Source organism: Bombus impatiens, unplaced genomic scaffold (assembly GCF_000188095.3).
Source record: "Bombus impatiens unplaced genomic scaffold, BIMP_2.2 scf_0064, whole genome shotgun sequence".
Taxonomy (NCBI): Eukaryota; Metazoa; Arthropoda; class Insecta; order Hymenoptera; family Apidae; genus Bombus; species Bombus impatiens.
The window spans coordinates 1,657,356-1,671,979 of NT_176483.1; the positions used below are offsets into that span (position 1 = coordinate 1,657,356).

The following is a 14,624-nucleotide window of genomic DNA, read 5'->3' on the forward strand; positions in this document are numbered from 1 at the left end:
GCCGTTGAACGGGCGATCGTGTACCTTTAACCGATCGTTTTGTCGAAGTCGCGACACGGGAAACGATTCGACGTATCGTTCGACTTTCACGAACGTTTCCTCACCGTTGTCGATCTTGGTGCGCGTTGCACTGGCACCGCGCCGTGCCGCCGTATCGCCGTGCCTCTGCATGTCTCCGGCTGCCATTGTTTCTCGAATTATCCGGTGGAGGCGGAGCGTCGCGCCCTCGAAAGGTCGTCCATTAGCTCCAGCTTTGCCATCGAGATTATCTGGCGCCATGGACTCCGTCTCTCGTTAATTCTGCCATATTACGATACCGGCGCTCTTCCTCTTTCGACTTTCTTCCTAATCGATCCTAATTCTTACAATTTTCTACTTTTCGACGTTACATAGAGTAGTACGCGTTTCCAGTTATCGCCGATGCTTTCGTTCCGATCGTGCAGATTTTACGATGCGTCAACGACGCGTCCAAGTTAAAACGGAAGACCCTCGACCGGCGCGATCTTTTGTAAATATACCCGAGGAAATAGCTTCGAAGTATCTCTACAGCTGGTTGTTGGGGTCGTGCAATAAATCGAGATAGCGTAAGCCTGGTAGTCTGAGTAAGCGCGTTGTATCAGCGACTTTCGATCTACGGATACTGTCGAAAACGACATCGACGTCTTTGTTCGTCGTCGTCGAACTTCGTCGACCGATCAACGGCTCTGCGTTGATATTCAAAGTCAAACGACGTTCGAATCGTTTCCGTTTCAACATCCTTCTCGGACCTCGAGAAACTTCCCTCCGGCCAGTCGTTGCCGATTTTTTACCTGTCGCATGCCCATAATCCCTACGACTATAAACATCCGAAGCTTGCTACGAGATCGCTGGAAGAGAGACCGAAGGAAACTGCCGCTTGTTTACTCGCTCGTATACTCGTATATTTTACACGTTTCGTCTAATAGCTCGTTCCAATACTCGGACGACGAGTCGTCGAGTCGCAAGCCGAATTTATCAAAGTCGAATTTTCCCGTGGCGCGAAATCGAGAAATCGGGAAGCATCCGGCGCGGCAACAGGTGTGCCTAGTTTTCTTTATTCTTTGTTGTAAACCGCCTTGCACGAGTGCGCCCGAGTTCCAGCTGGACGGTCGTTTCCTTTTTCCCCCTCGAGTCACATACCTGACTATCTCCGATCGAGCTCCATCGAGGACAATGGCCGCCGCCGGTCAGCTCCTCTCGCTTCGCCAGAACCTGGTGCGAATCCGACAACCGATAGGTACATACCCGTATTCGTATACCTATTCCCGTTGTCGTCGTCGTTTGTCGTTCGTCGTTGCGACCGTTTTATCGTCCGAATCGTCCCGCCTGCCAGATTTTTCTCCCGAGCGCCGTTTGCGCGACGAGCGACAGGCTCTCGGGTTGATCGATGTAAATAGAAGCCGACATTTGTTATACCGATATTTACAACGGATTCCGCGTGCCCGGAAATGTAATCGAAATCACGACTATTGGTAGCAATCGGTGGCGGATTGGACAAGCCGCGCGTATCGGCGAAACCTTTCGTAAACTCGAAGACGCGGTATTTAGCCGGATTTTATCGATTTTACGAGTTTAACGACTCTTTAGTATCGCGTATATATCTCTGTGTAATCGCGATAGTAATTAAAAACACAGTTTATACGTAAGAATCGCGTTAAATTGACCTCGATTTTCTAGCGAACGACAGTCTCGGCTTCTCCGTAATCGGACGATCGACGCGTTTTAGAAATATGAAATGTTAGAGTATGCACGTACCTATTCGACGAACTAAGGAAATCGATGCCAGGTACGAAGGAAGGTTCGATTAAAAGTCTCTTACTACAGGTAGATCGGTAGGTTAACGCCGTAGGTTGGCCGCGGCTCACATTTTCCTCGCCGCCTAGAACGCTGTATGTCAATAAATTATTTCCATGGAACGCCTATCTTTGACATCGCAAAGCGTTACGATAATTTTATCGTTTAAGTCGATATTTTGTACGTAACGTACTATTGACAAATTTTTATCAATAAAAATAAAGCTTATCTATTTGTATCTTATCGTACGGCGCTATAAGTTGGTAGAACAAAATTCGAGCCGCGGCAAGCTCGTTGATCTCGGACTAATTCGTATTAACGTAGCATCTTCGTTGCGTAAATCGACTGGTTTTCGGAGAAAGTGTATCGAAAGATTCGCGTAGGATAGGGAAAGCCCGTCGAACGAAAGTTTCCAGTCACTCGGTTGGCTCCGAAACAGAGAATCGTGGAAACTCGCCTTCTTGCTTCGATGGAAGCAACAAAGTTCGCAACGTGTTAGATATACGGTCTCTCGGATATTCAGAAGTCGGTTGAACGCCTCGATAAATATTACATACGCCCCTCTGTCTCGAGTTTTTTTATCGTCGCGTTACAAAACGCAGGTTGTGCCTCTCGCTTTCCGCTCGCGCATTAAGAATGCGGTAACCTCTCTGTACGCGGCGGCTTATTTCGCCAAAGATTCGCGAAACGTCGCTTCGCCGCTGCCGTGTGAAAAGAGAGGACGTTGACTTAGGCCTGGAAATCAAGATTGCGCTCCGTAGTCTCGAATCGCGAAAAGAATAGGCATCGCGTGGTTTTACTCGAGCGAACGAAAACACGACGCGGGGCCGGGGCTGCGTCTTTAACGCGCGTAATGTCTGTAATCGGAGGCAATCGAACGACGCGTTGCCGCTTTAAAAGTTAACTTCAAAGTACGAAATAGATAGATAGAAAGTACGAAATTACGTACTCGCGACGCTAAATGAACGAAAGAAATATTTAGCGAACCCGATGAAATTCTTTCCAACCGTTTGTATTTTTTAGATTAGAATTCTATCCGATACGAACGCTACGACGAACGCATCACGGTAATTAATATCCCAATAAGAGTCAACGTTCTCGCTGTTTAGTTTCCTTTTCGAGCGTTTTATATATTCCTCGTAATTGAACTGGAAACTAAAAGTTGGAAATTGGCGAACCTGGTTCTGGTACCTGGCGTTGGAAGATTCAAGATCTCTTGGAAAAGCTTTCGTTTCCACTATTGTTCTATCCGATTCTAATTTGATCGCATCGTAATTCGTTGGAAGAACGCTTGCGTAACTCGGCTGTCGTGATTCGTTTCCGGTGCTCGAAGTCGATCATTCGAGTCGAACTGTAACGACCGGCATTAATTTATAGGCTTGACCCTTTGCCGTTTGTTTCCTTCTGCGTTATTCCCTATGGTTCCTCCCGAAATACCTATGCTCCGGTATTAATTCATCGCGCGTGACGTTTCGTCGATCCTACCTTTATAGATACAATGAAAATTCGACGTTATGTAAAACACTTTGAACTTTGGTTGGCGCTATGACGAAATTCGATTACGTCCGTGGCTACGTTGGTAAATCTTGACACGAATCTTCCTATGTAGCTACATAGAAACTTGGAGATAACGTGCCTATTCACGGAAGTCAGCAAAATATTTGAACAAACAATTATCCATTGTATCGAGTCCCGATATACGTACTTTATAGAATCAGCTTTAACGCTAATTTATTCCGCGTACGGATCTTGCAACAAGTTTACGGTAAACTGTATCTCGCGTCAAAGTATCAAACTGTATCGGCGAAGCGACGATAACCGTGTCTCGCTACATCGTTGATAGACTTTCGAAAAAGTTCCCCGTATTTGGCACGAAATATTTGCAAAAGTTTTCTATGACGAATGTTCGGCGGAATGTTCGAAATGTGTAAATACAATGGTAAGTCGTTGTACGTCGTACGAAGTCGACGCATGAATTTTCATTACGTTCGCCGGTTTTGCAAACGCTCGATATTTACTCGGCCGTGCATACGTTCGGAACAGCTATTCCATTATTCCGTTCTTCCTCTATTTTCTTTGGTTTCCTGGACTTTAGATATTACGCGCGCAGCCTATTATTCGCATCCGACCGCCCCATTCCGGTCCACCATTCCGAAACCACCTTTTTCTCTTCCCTCCATAGTTTCTCCCTCTTTGTGTCGACGTCGTCGCGTCGCAGTCTCACAAATACCGCTAAGACGTAATATATTCTGTGGGAAAAAAGATTCGAGGAGAGCTTAGCGGACGTTGAAATCCCCTGCCCCGCTGTCCCCACTCCACGATGGGATTGAAATAACGATCTCGATTATCCTGCGCGTCTGAAACGTGCACAAAGCCGCTCAACCGATTAACTTTCCAGCGGCTCGTAGTAACGATAAACGTAACTTTCCAAGAGAATTGTTTTACAGACGAAGAGACAACTTTTCTTCTCGAATATTTGTATCTTAATGGGTCACCTTATGTTTACCTTCGCCTTTACGATAGTCGAATATAGTAGTTGAAGCTGTTTTTCGAGATATCGACGTTAGCACTAGCGTGAATTAAAACGTGAAACCTGTATCGAAGGAATGAAAGATATGCGACGAAAGAAACGAAAAAAAAAAAAGAATACATTAACACGGTAGAACATGGTTCAAATTCTTAAAAATACATCGTTAAAAATCCATCAAATTTCTACGGAAAATTACAAACTGATTAGGTATTTTTATACTGCTCTGGTAGTTCCGACGTTAAGCGACATTAACAAATACGATCGACCCTAATTTCCTTCTAACGATGTCCCATTAACATTTTTTAATCGAATTAGTACAGTACGACGTACGAGAATTTCTTTTCTTACGAAGGAATTTGTTGCTCTCGTACTGTTTTCGTCGTCCTCGACGAGGGCAAGTCAGTTCCTCTGTAAGCAACGCAAATCGCGACTTTTGACCGCCTGCCCCGTTCCTACCCCGGTAAATATCGTTCCTCGACTGCGCTCGTTCTATTTGCAATTTATGAGTTCGCCTCGAATCGCATTTTACGCTTCACGTTTATGCCCTTGTTGCTTCGCGCGCAACAGACGTTCCGACTTGTCACACCTTAAATACCAGCCACCGTGTATACATATCGTCACTTTTGTTCTTTTTTAATCTAAAATTTTCTTATTTTCTTTTCCCTATCCGCGACTATCCACGTATACGCGTATATCTACGTTTAGAAGAAATCGTAGTGCGAACAAAGTTCTAATAGAAAAGCATCGCGAATCGCGTTACATCGCTGCCGAATTCGTTGTTCTCTTAAATATCTACTTCGACTCGTAGGGCGCTGCGAAATTCGATCAGGACCAAAAACGGACGTTTAAAAGCGTGAAATCCTTTAAAACAAAAATCTCTGCAATAAAATTCTTCATCGGCGTATTGGGTCAAGAACGTTTGGGTCGAGAACAGGTCTCGAAAAATCCACCTTCTCAGCCCACACCTTGCCAAGGTGATAGCTTACCTTGAAACACTCGAACGGAACAGTCTCTTCGTCCGTCCTTCGAGGACAATTTCTAATCTTAAAATATCATCGTTCCTTTCTTAATCTCCGTTCGAAAACTTGAATCTCATTATCAGAGTCCGTATACGATCAGTGGTACACAGATCTCTGCATTTATATCGCATACACGATACGTGCCAAATAGGGGGAACAACGTTTCTACATATGCCGTATTTATAAAATATGAATATTTATACTGTTCGTACATGTAGATATAGTCTGTATTACGTATACAAAATTTCTGCTACGGCGTCGTTACATTATTAAGATAATGAATTCCTGAAAATAAGAACCTATCGCACAAGCGTGGAAGAAAAGAATTCAATTTAGAAGTAATTTACGAGTAGATCGTCGAACAAAATGCCTGAAGAGGTCCCGTTTTGATTTTCAAAAGACTTTCAAAAGATTTATCCGGGACAGGTAACTACGACGATTTTACTCTAAATTTGCTGCGAAACGTTTTTCTAGGATTAGGAGTTTAAACCAAAGATACACAAAACGCAACGCGAACGTCCTTCTATCTTCTAAAAATACGCTAAACCTTTCACGTTGGCTATTTTGCACGTTTAACAAACATCGACGTATTAACATGGGAGAGAATCTTCGAGTTTTATAGGAAAATTTGCGATCGCCTCGAGTGTGACATTTTTAATCTTCGTACCAGTGACTACGTAAGACTATATAATTAATAGCTAATAATTAACATTTATGTAAATATGTATGATACTGGTTTGCTTACGTATAGTTTACGTTGCGAGTTACGCGACGAAGCTTTATCGACGGAGATAATCCGGGACGATGGCTCGCTCGACATCAAACTACCTTGATCCGTTAACCCTGCCTCGAACAACCTGCCTATTAAGTTTCTTGCTGTGTGTGACGTCTTCGAACATGCATTTAGCTATGGACTTCGATAAACGCACCCCGAGGTTGCGCGTTTTGCGATATATTTTACGTTGAACGCGTCCGTACGAAAGCACACTGTAGTTCAAAATCTAATAAAAACATGTATTTCTCAACGATAGCAATGTTCGAGCATAAAGCGGCGAAGAACTTCAAGAGTCAACGATGTCTCGATCCGTGATGAAATTACAAGTATAACTGAAAATTCGTAATCGGAAACTTTTAACGAAAATGTTTTCCATAGCGTTCTTCGGTGTTTCGTTGTTGAGATTTTCGTGTGTTCTTATTTATTAAAGAGCGACGATTTACGTAATCCTTTCTTTACGCAATGTTTTCGTTTAACGCTCCCCGGCGCGTCTTGTATAGCTAATTAACGATCGTCTCTCGAAACTAGACACGATGAAGTTTTTCGTGTTTTTTTTTTAGAATTGAGAAATCCGATTCGGCGTTCGCATTGTTCAGTCCGTTTCGATGAAAAAGTTTTCATTTCCAACTGGTCGTTACTTTCTATTCGTATTCGAAACGCGGTAAAAGTTCGAAGGCGTAACGATTTGCCGAATAGAATGCTGAAATCGGTTGTTTACGATACGTTATTATTATTCCTTTTTCTTTTTTCCAATGCTTATTTCCAAGTCTTTACCGTCCTTCGCGTGATACGAGTAATTACTCTAAATTCCTAGTCATAATTAACGATTTATTGTACAATTACCAAGACGCGTAGTATGCCATTTTTAAACTCATTTAGATAATCCTATGCTACGTTACGAGACATAGCGAGGCTTTTATATAAGCGGTCGAAAGCGAATAGTAATGTTTTATTTAAAAATCGTTATCAATCTTTCTACTCCGTCGGTAGAAATAAATCCAAGCATCTGAATGATCGATCAACTGCACCCAAAACTATCCAATTACACATTACATACCGATAAAATAACGATATAGATAATATACAATTAACTTATCGAACGTATAATAAAGATATCTACGACCATTAAGCTATTCCTTAGAGAAAGTTTTTCGTACAGCATCGGGATAATATTTTCTACATGACTATTTGGCGAACATTCGAGTCCGATATAATCGTTGTGTCTCGATATGAAGGTGATTTAGGGTTCAGGTCCATGCTTATATAAACAAGGGCGAAAAGAGCGATGCAGTTTGTTATTGGTACTACGATTTCTCATGGCCACGTCACAACACGCGAATTAACAAAATATTCATTGCTTGTAAAAACGGAAATATCAGGTAAACGCTGACAATAAATCTTTGTTGCTCGTTTTATCGGTATACCCCTGTGTATATGCAACCGTGTAGATCGTAGTTCGTGCTTGGCGCGTTGTATAGTCACTGGCGCGTGTGTCATATATACTGTTAACGCATTGAGATTATTGGCCTCGGTATATCGGTATAATACATTCTATCTATTTTCGATTGAACGACACAACATATACACTAAACGTTTTTCATTTAGACATGTTATTGAAACATTAACGTATCGCCGAATCTTGCGTGAAATATTTTAATGAATCATTATTTACATCTTTTTTATTTGACCAAAATTTGTCACGAGAAACGTTTCAGTGGAAATGCTACGCGTTTAATTATTTGTGAATACATTATTTGTGAATTTTTTACAGGTAATGGGAAGGCAACAGTATATTGTACGACCGATGGTAATGGACGAAAGTTGTACTCCTGGAACCGGTAGCGACAATCCGGCGATTGCCGGAAGTAGTGGAGTCATCAGCGAAGTAGCGTTAGCACACGCTCCGGCGTTATCCGAAAGAAATCTTCGAGAGCACGGAATTCCTCTGGAGCAAGCTATCGAGAAGGTGATTATGTATATCTTTTATCGAGAAAGTTTGAAAATGTTTCCAGATCGTTGAAATATATACATATATGAACGCGATATGCGCAGATCCATTTGTACCTATAGCCTGATAAACGATAAAGAGAATATGGAAGAATATACAAGTACAATTCAAATTCGTATGAGATATTAAAAAGAAAATATTCATTTTTAATAAAAGTTTGAAGCATGGTGGTCCGCCATGTCGTGCGTGACGTCCGGTTCCGCACCACGTTTCGTCGTAGACGGCCAGGCGCCGATGAGACAATGCTTACATCCAGAGGCCTGCAACAAAGACATCAACTTGCCAGAACATTATACCCTCTTTCACGATCTCCGGAAGGAATTCGTTGCTTGCTACTCTACCCATGGAGAGCTCTCGACATTTGGAATACAAGAGATGATGGAATGTATCCTTTCCCAAGTTTTATTAAAAACAAAGTTATTCGATTTTTACGTCGTCTTCTACATTCGTCCGCATAATCATTTATCTTGGTGCAGCGTACCCCGCGACAGATGTACGGTCATAGGATCAAATTACTTCCTCTTGAGGAGTCAGGGCACGAAAATATTTCGATGAATTTTAGGCGTGTGAAACTTCGCACACTTAAAAAGAGAAAAAAATAAAAATAAAAAAAGGAGGAAAATAGCAAAGAAGCGTATTAAGAGTTACATGTCGCGAATACGTCGGTAGAATTGCGTAGCGAATTTTTAATACACGGTTGGTCGTCCCATGCGAAGCATTCGTTGTTCAAAGTTGGAAAGTTTAGTTTTCGATACAGTACGACTGCCTTAAGGCGACGACTATGGTCGAAACGAGAATTCCAAGGCGTGCGGCCGTTAGGCGGCGCGACAGAACTCGAATCCAACATATTCGACGAACCTGACGACGAACTAGCCGCTGCGTTGCTTGGCGTAAAGTCAGTCTATAAGCGAGTGGAGGGTGTACATATCGTGCTAATCGCGCTCCTACCAATCCAGCATATATTCGAATATAACAAAATATAAGTCACTTCCTCGAATGTGTTTAATCATCACGAAGCAGACTTTTGAATAATGTGCGAAAGTGTGTAATTATTTACTGTCTCGGTCTTCGTGTATCAGACAAACAAGAGCATTTCTGATCTCATAATTTTCCGAAATACAAATTGCAATCTAAGCTCGAGGTATGTTTTCCTTATTCTTAGCATGTATACGCGTTGAAAGATCTATTCGTGGATCTGTATGATTTCATTTCGTTGCACGTTTTTATTCGATGAGAGATTTATTTTGAAAAAGGACTTGTTAATTGTAATATTATTACATAATAATTTATGTCCCTTCTTTTTTAACACACGTGGATATTGGTAATAGCAGACATTTATTATGCATATACTCGTATGTAGTATATATAACACATTTATCTTTCTTTGTTTCTTTGAGATTAAAGTAAAAAGTCTGCCTTTACATATGGTTATATGTATATTGATACATATCGGTTTAATCGCTTCTTTATTTCATGTTCTTTTTCGTTCGTGTGAAAGCTGTAGAAATCGTATATATCCATAAGTGAGATTTAATCCAAAAAGGGAAATAATCTTCGTAATGCAGATGGCTACCTGTCGTGAATCTAATAAATTCTGAATATTAAGCGCGAGTCGAGACTACGGTATTATCGTATGTATGGCGAGTCTGTCGTTAATAAAACAAAACCACCTGTGGCTGACGGGGATACAATATAGACAAATATCGATCGATCCCAGTGTCGTGTCGCTATCGATCGACAATTTTGATTTGCATTATCCGTATCAATCGGCGATTTCTTAAAACATTTCAATTAGAAATAAGTATGAAATTATATGACTCGGAAATACCGTGGCGCTGGTTATTCTAACCCTTTATTTACACGGCCTTCCATCCTCGTGAAAATCTTCGAACTTTATAAACAAGAATTAAATAATTTCTCCTCGTATCGCAGAGGATTTTATTAAATTATTACGATTAGTTAGACACCCTGTGTTTGTTTTCGATTTTTTCAAATATGAGATGAAGACAGATGAAATCAAAATCAAGTACTGCCAATATCAGTCGAATAACTTAAGAAAGTGCCACCAAGTAATCAAGGCAGTCTTATCACGCGCAGAACACGGTTTAAAGGTCATGCTTGCGAAGATATTGGCAACAGCCCGGCGACGACCAACTGAGATATGTGAATAATTATGCGCGTAACAACTTTGTTCGATTTCTCGTCATTTTCAGCTGCTCGCATCCTCCTCGCGTGAATCTGAAAATTTCTGTTTCTCCCAGAAACCTATGACACTTATCGGTATACGATATTTTCGTGATATTTTTGTCTAATCTATATCATTTCAATCAGGTAGATTAGAAATAACAATCGTATCACGAGTTAATTTACAATTTTCATAGCAACTCGATATCTCGATACATGTCGGACGTTTACGTAAAGGCGATTATTGCAATCTACGTTTCGCGTTATCGGTACATGAATTATTGTTATGTTAAAGCTGAAAATTTATCCTTGACTGGCGAATATCAGATTTTGGCCTACCGTTAGATACTGAGAACGAGTTCTATGTGCATGAAATACAAGATATGATCTGTGTAATACAGAGGATGATAAAAGATGGTAAGTCGTCGACTAAGGAATCTTTGTGAATTTTTCGAGTTCAAGTGCAACATGCAACTCGCAATAAGAAAAAAGATAAGAACAAAATATCTAATTTATTTTCACCGCTGATAATATGAGTTTTTTTCTTTTATTTTTCTTCTAATTAACGAACCAATCTGACGAAGAAAAAAAAGTAGCTTTTAATTATTTCTCAACAAAGATTAAGGTTCACGCACGATACGTCATATCTTTCATGAACTATACAGACAAGTGAAGAACATACTTATACCTCGTATCATTTACACGCATAGAAAATGTAGTTTGGTGCCTAGTTACGATCATATGAATTTTTCATCAATCTTGAAAGAAAAATATATATGTGCATTGTAGATAATTACAATTTTGGAGATTAATGCAATTCTGTTTTTAAGTTACTTTTCAGTGGCACGTGGCTATATCAGAAATCTTTCCCTTTTTATCCATAATAAACAAGGCCACGAAATTATTCAAGGTGATATTTTTTTGAAGAAGTTGCGAGTTCCTTCTATGATATGTCATATCGTATGCAAAAAAATATTTTGCGTGTCTCGACCTTAAGAAAAGCTCGGCTATTTTCAACCGATTAATGTAATTGTACATAACATAACGAAATGTTGAATGGCATGCAACCATGATATATGAATCGATACGACTTTGAAATTCTATATTTTTTCACTGGTAACTGAAGTTACCTTATGAACTGTACGTTTTTCTGTATTACAGAATATTTATAGCTTAATACGAAATTATAAAGCGTATCGAAAAACAAACGTATTTAATAACTTTTATAAACAGTCCACACTGTATAAGTGAAATGAAAGCTGTATGAAAGTTGCATTTTTTGTATATTCATACTGTAGATATGGCGGTCACTGCATAATATTATTCGAAATCGTTTCGTTTCAAATTTTACTTACATAGCTTCGGTTGCGTTGTACGCAAACGAAGAAATGCCAGTAAGAGCAAACGTGAAACGGACAGAAAGAAAGAATAAAAAGATAACACGAACCGGGCGACAGAGTAGCGTATACGTTCAAATCCATACATTTGGACCCTTATGTGTGTTCACGGTTTACGAGTGCGCGGGTCAAGCTGTGTAATGCTATAAGCAGTGACGGTCATAATATACTCCTTATCACAATGGTGCTCAACTCAAACTGACTTTAATTTTCAATCTTGTAAGTACATGTCACGTGCCACTGTGACAAGTGCGTGCGTGTGTAATAAGCAACGGCTGCCTATTAGTTGTTTCAAGGCACGATCGCACGCATTTATTTTGCAAATGTTTGACGCTTGTTGTACCTTTCGTGGAATTCTGTATTGTGTCATCCGTAAACATCGGATCGCGAAGAAAATTTTCTCTCTCTCTTCGTTGTATTGTACTTCCGGTTTGAAGAAATATTTTATGGAGGGGTACGAATTACGGTGGAAGAAAAGTTTCGATTCATGAGATATGAAAAGACTTCGAAAGACTGCTGACACGTTGCACCGAGTAGGCAAATCGAAAATGAGCATTTTGCTCAAGCTTGAGAAATCGGAGACAAACTTGTCGGTGTAGGATTACAAAGAAAACGCAGATGGTAGGCAGTTGGTGACACCGGAACGATAGTTACATTTTTCGCGGGAGAATTCATTTTTCCGGTTTTAATCATACATGCCCAATAAAAACTTCTGTTACGCGTATTAAAATTTATCGATGATCTACTTTTTAAGTCAAACGAGTATATTGGATAAATTTTAACGAATTTTGAATCCTCGTATGTCGAATGTTATAATCGTATTTTGGATCAATGCGAATCATGGTTATAATCGATGCATAAGCGTCATTGATTTCTAAGGTTAATCATTGTCTTATTCCTTTTTTGTTGTTTGGAGTGTTATCAAAATGCCTTTGATCATTCACTTCAATGTATATTTGCATTTTCATGGTTTTCATCATATTGTTTTTATTACAGGTCACGTCTTCCAAAATCCTGAAACAGTTAATATCGTTTTAGAACCTGGTATATGGTGAGTTATCTTTGATACGTACCTTTTTCTTCTCATCAGTGAAATGTACGTTACTGATCTTACGATGTCCTTCCGTAGCTCAAAAGATGAAGAAGTTGATAATGGCTGTGTAGTAAGAGCTAGAGGTCTTCCTTGGCAATCATCGGACCAGGACATAGCAAAATTTTTTCGTGGCCTAAATGTTGCCAAGTAAGTGAAATTTATGAATAATAGACATAAGGTCGAAGATCTTGATAAAGTACATTGTAATAACTGTCATGGTATTTGTACACAAGCCACTTGGATCCATATAACAAAGGTAAAGATTTATATTCAATATGTAAATGCGAATATGGATGACTATGTGAGTTTTCAAATGCTAGTGTTTACTTTCTAAAAAGTAGCATAAGCAGCAGTTTAATATATTCTTTTGTTATTTATTTTTCTCATACCCAATGATAAATACTATTTCAGGTCATGAATATATAATATATAAATATATGCCAATGATTCTCAAAGTTGCAATCATAATCTATATAATTTGTATGTTTATTCTGTTCTAAGCATATTCTGACTATAACTCTTGTCGTTTCGTTCATAATTTCCTACAAAGCTGTAAACGGTACGTTGGCTTTTATTATAAAAATATCGTCTTACAGGGGTGGTGTAGCTCTGTGTTTAAGTCCTATGGGAAGACGTAACGGAGAAGCATTAGTACGATTTGTTAACAAAGAACATAGAGACATGGCGTTAAAAAGACACAAACACCATATGGGTGGAAGGTACATAGAAGTATACAAGGCATCTGGAGAGGATTTTGTTGGCGTTGCTGGAGGAACTAGCGGGGAAGCTCATGCATTTTTATCTAGAGGAGCTCAAGTTATTGTTAGAATGAGAGGCTTACCTTATGATTGTGTTGCTAAACAAGTGGTACGTACAAAGAGTCAATCGCACGGTCTATAGTTATTTCTGTTCTCATTTTATGCGTTACTTTTCACAGTTGGACTTCTTTTTGTCAGGGCAAAAGCCCTGTCACGTATTGGATGGAGAAGATGGAGTTTTATTCGTGAAGAAGCCGGATGGTAGGGCAACTGGAGACGCGTTTGTTCTTTTTGCTAAGGAAGAAGACGCAGTGAAGGCCTTAAGTAAACACAGAGATTGCATTGGTAGCCGGTATATAGAACTTTTTCGAAGTACGATTGCCGAGGTGCAACAGGTAAATAGAAATCACGCGGGCAGAAAAATAAGAAAAAGAGATAAACACACGTGAATATCTATTCGGTGACTTACAGGTTTTGAATAGAGCGATTGATCCGAAACAGATCGTACTTCCAACGCCGCCTATTCCACAACTTCCTCCCATACTTCCACAACATATTATCACCTCTGGCACGCGTAAAGATTGCGTTAGATTACGCGGTCTTCCATATGAAGCTCTTGTCGAACACATCCTCGAGTTCATGGGCGAACATTCTAAGAATATCGTCTACCAGGGTGTTCATATGGTTTACAATGCTCAAGTACGTACACGCGTTCCTCCTTCTGTGTCGTAACTACGTTCGTTTCTTTGGAAATCAGTAACCGATGTACATTCTGTTTGTTCGTTCAGGGTCAGCCATCCGGCGAAGCGTTTATTCAAATGGACAGCGAAAGTTCGGCATATGCATGCGCGTCTCAGCGACATCATCGGTATATGATATACGGCAAGAAACAGCGATACATCGAAGTATTCCAGTGCAGTGGGGATGACATGAATCTGGTATTGACAGGTGCAGTAACTCCAGCGTCAACCAAGGCTCTGCTATCACCCGGTACGTTGACCACACAAACTCCTGCAACTTTGACACATCCGCCTCCGCCGACGCCGGT

The 14,624-nt window shown here is 40.2% G+C and overlaps 1 protein-coding gene across 3 annotated transcripts in view; it reads left to right on the top strand.

Annotated features, from left to right (window-relative positions):
• Positions 1-14,624, top strand: part of LOC100746839 (RNA-binding protein fusilli) — a 27,803-nt gene that overhangs the window by 1,480 nt on the left and 11,699 nt on the right. For 2 of the 3 annotated variants that reach the window (XM_012393938.3, XM_012393940.3), the window contains exons 2-10: positions 7,908-8,102; positions 8,301-8,529; positions 10,656-10,745; positions 12,722-12,776; positions 12,855-12,965; positions 13,415-13,685; positions 13,756-13,971; positions 14,048-14,275; positions 14,365-14,566. In XM_012393938.3, coding sequence (XP_012249361.1) covers positions 7,908-8,102; positions 8,301-8,529; positions 10,656-10,745; positions 12,722-12,776; positions 12,855-12,965; positions 13,415-13,685; positions 13,756-13,971; positions 14,048-14,275; positions 14,365-14,566 — 1,597 coding nt within the window. Of the gene's footprint in view, positions 1-7,907; positions 8,103-8,300; positions 8,530-10,655; positions 10,746-12,721; positions 12,777-12,854; positions 12,966-13,414; positions 13,686-13,755; positions 13,972-14,047; positions 14,276-14,364 lie in introns of all 3 variants that reach the window. The other variant, XM_012393939.3, reaches the window with a different exon arrangement.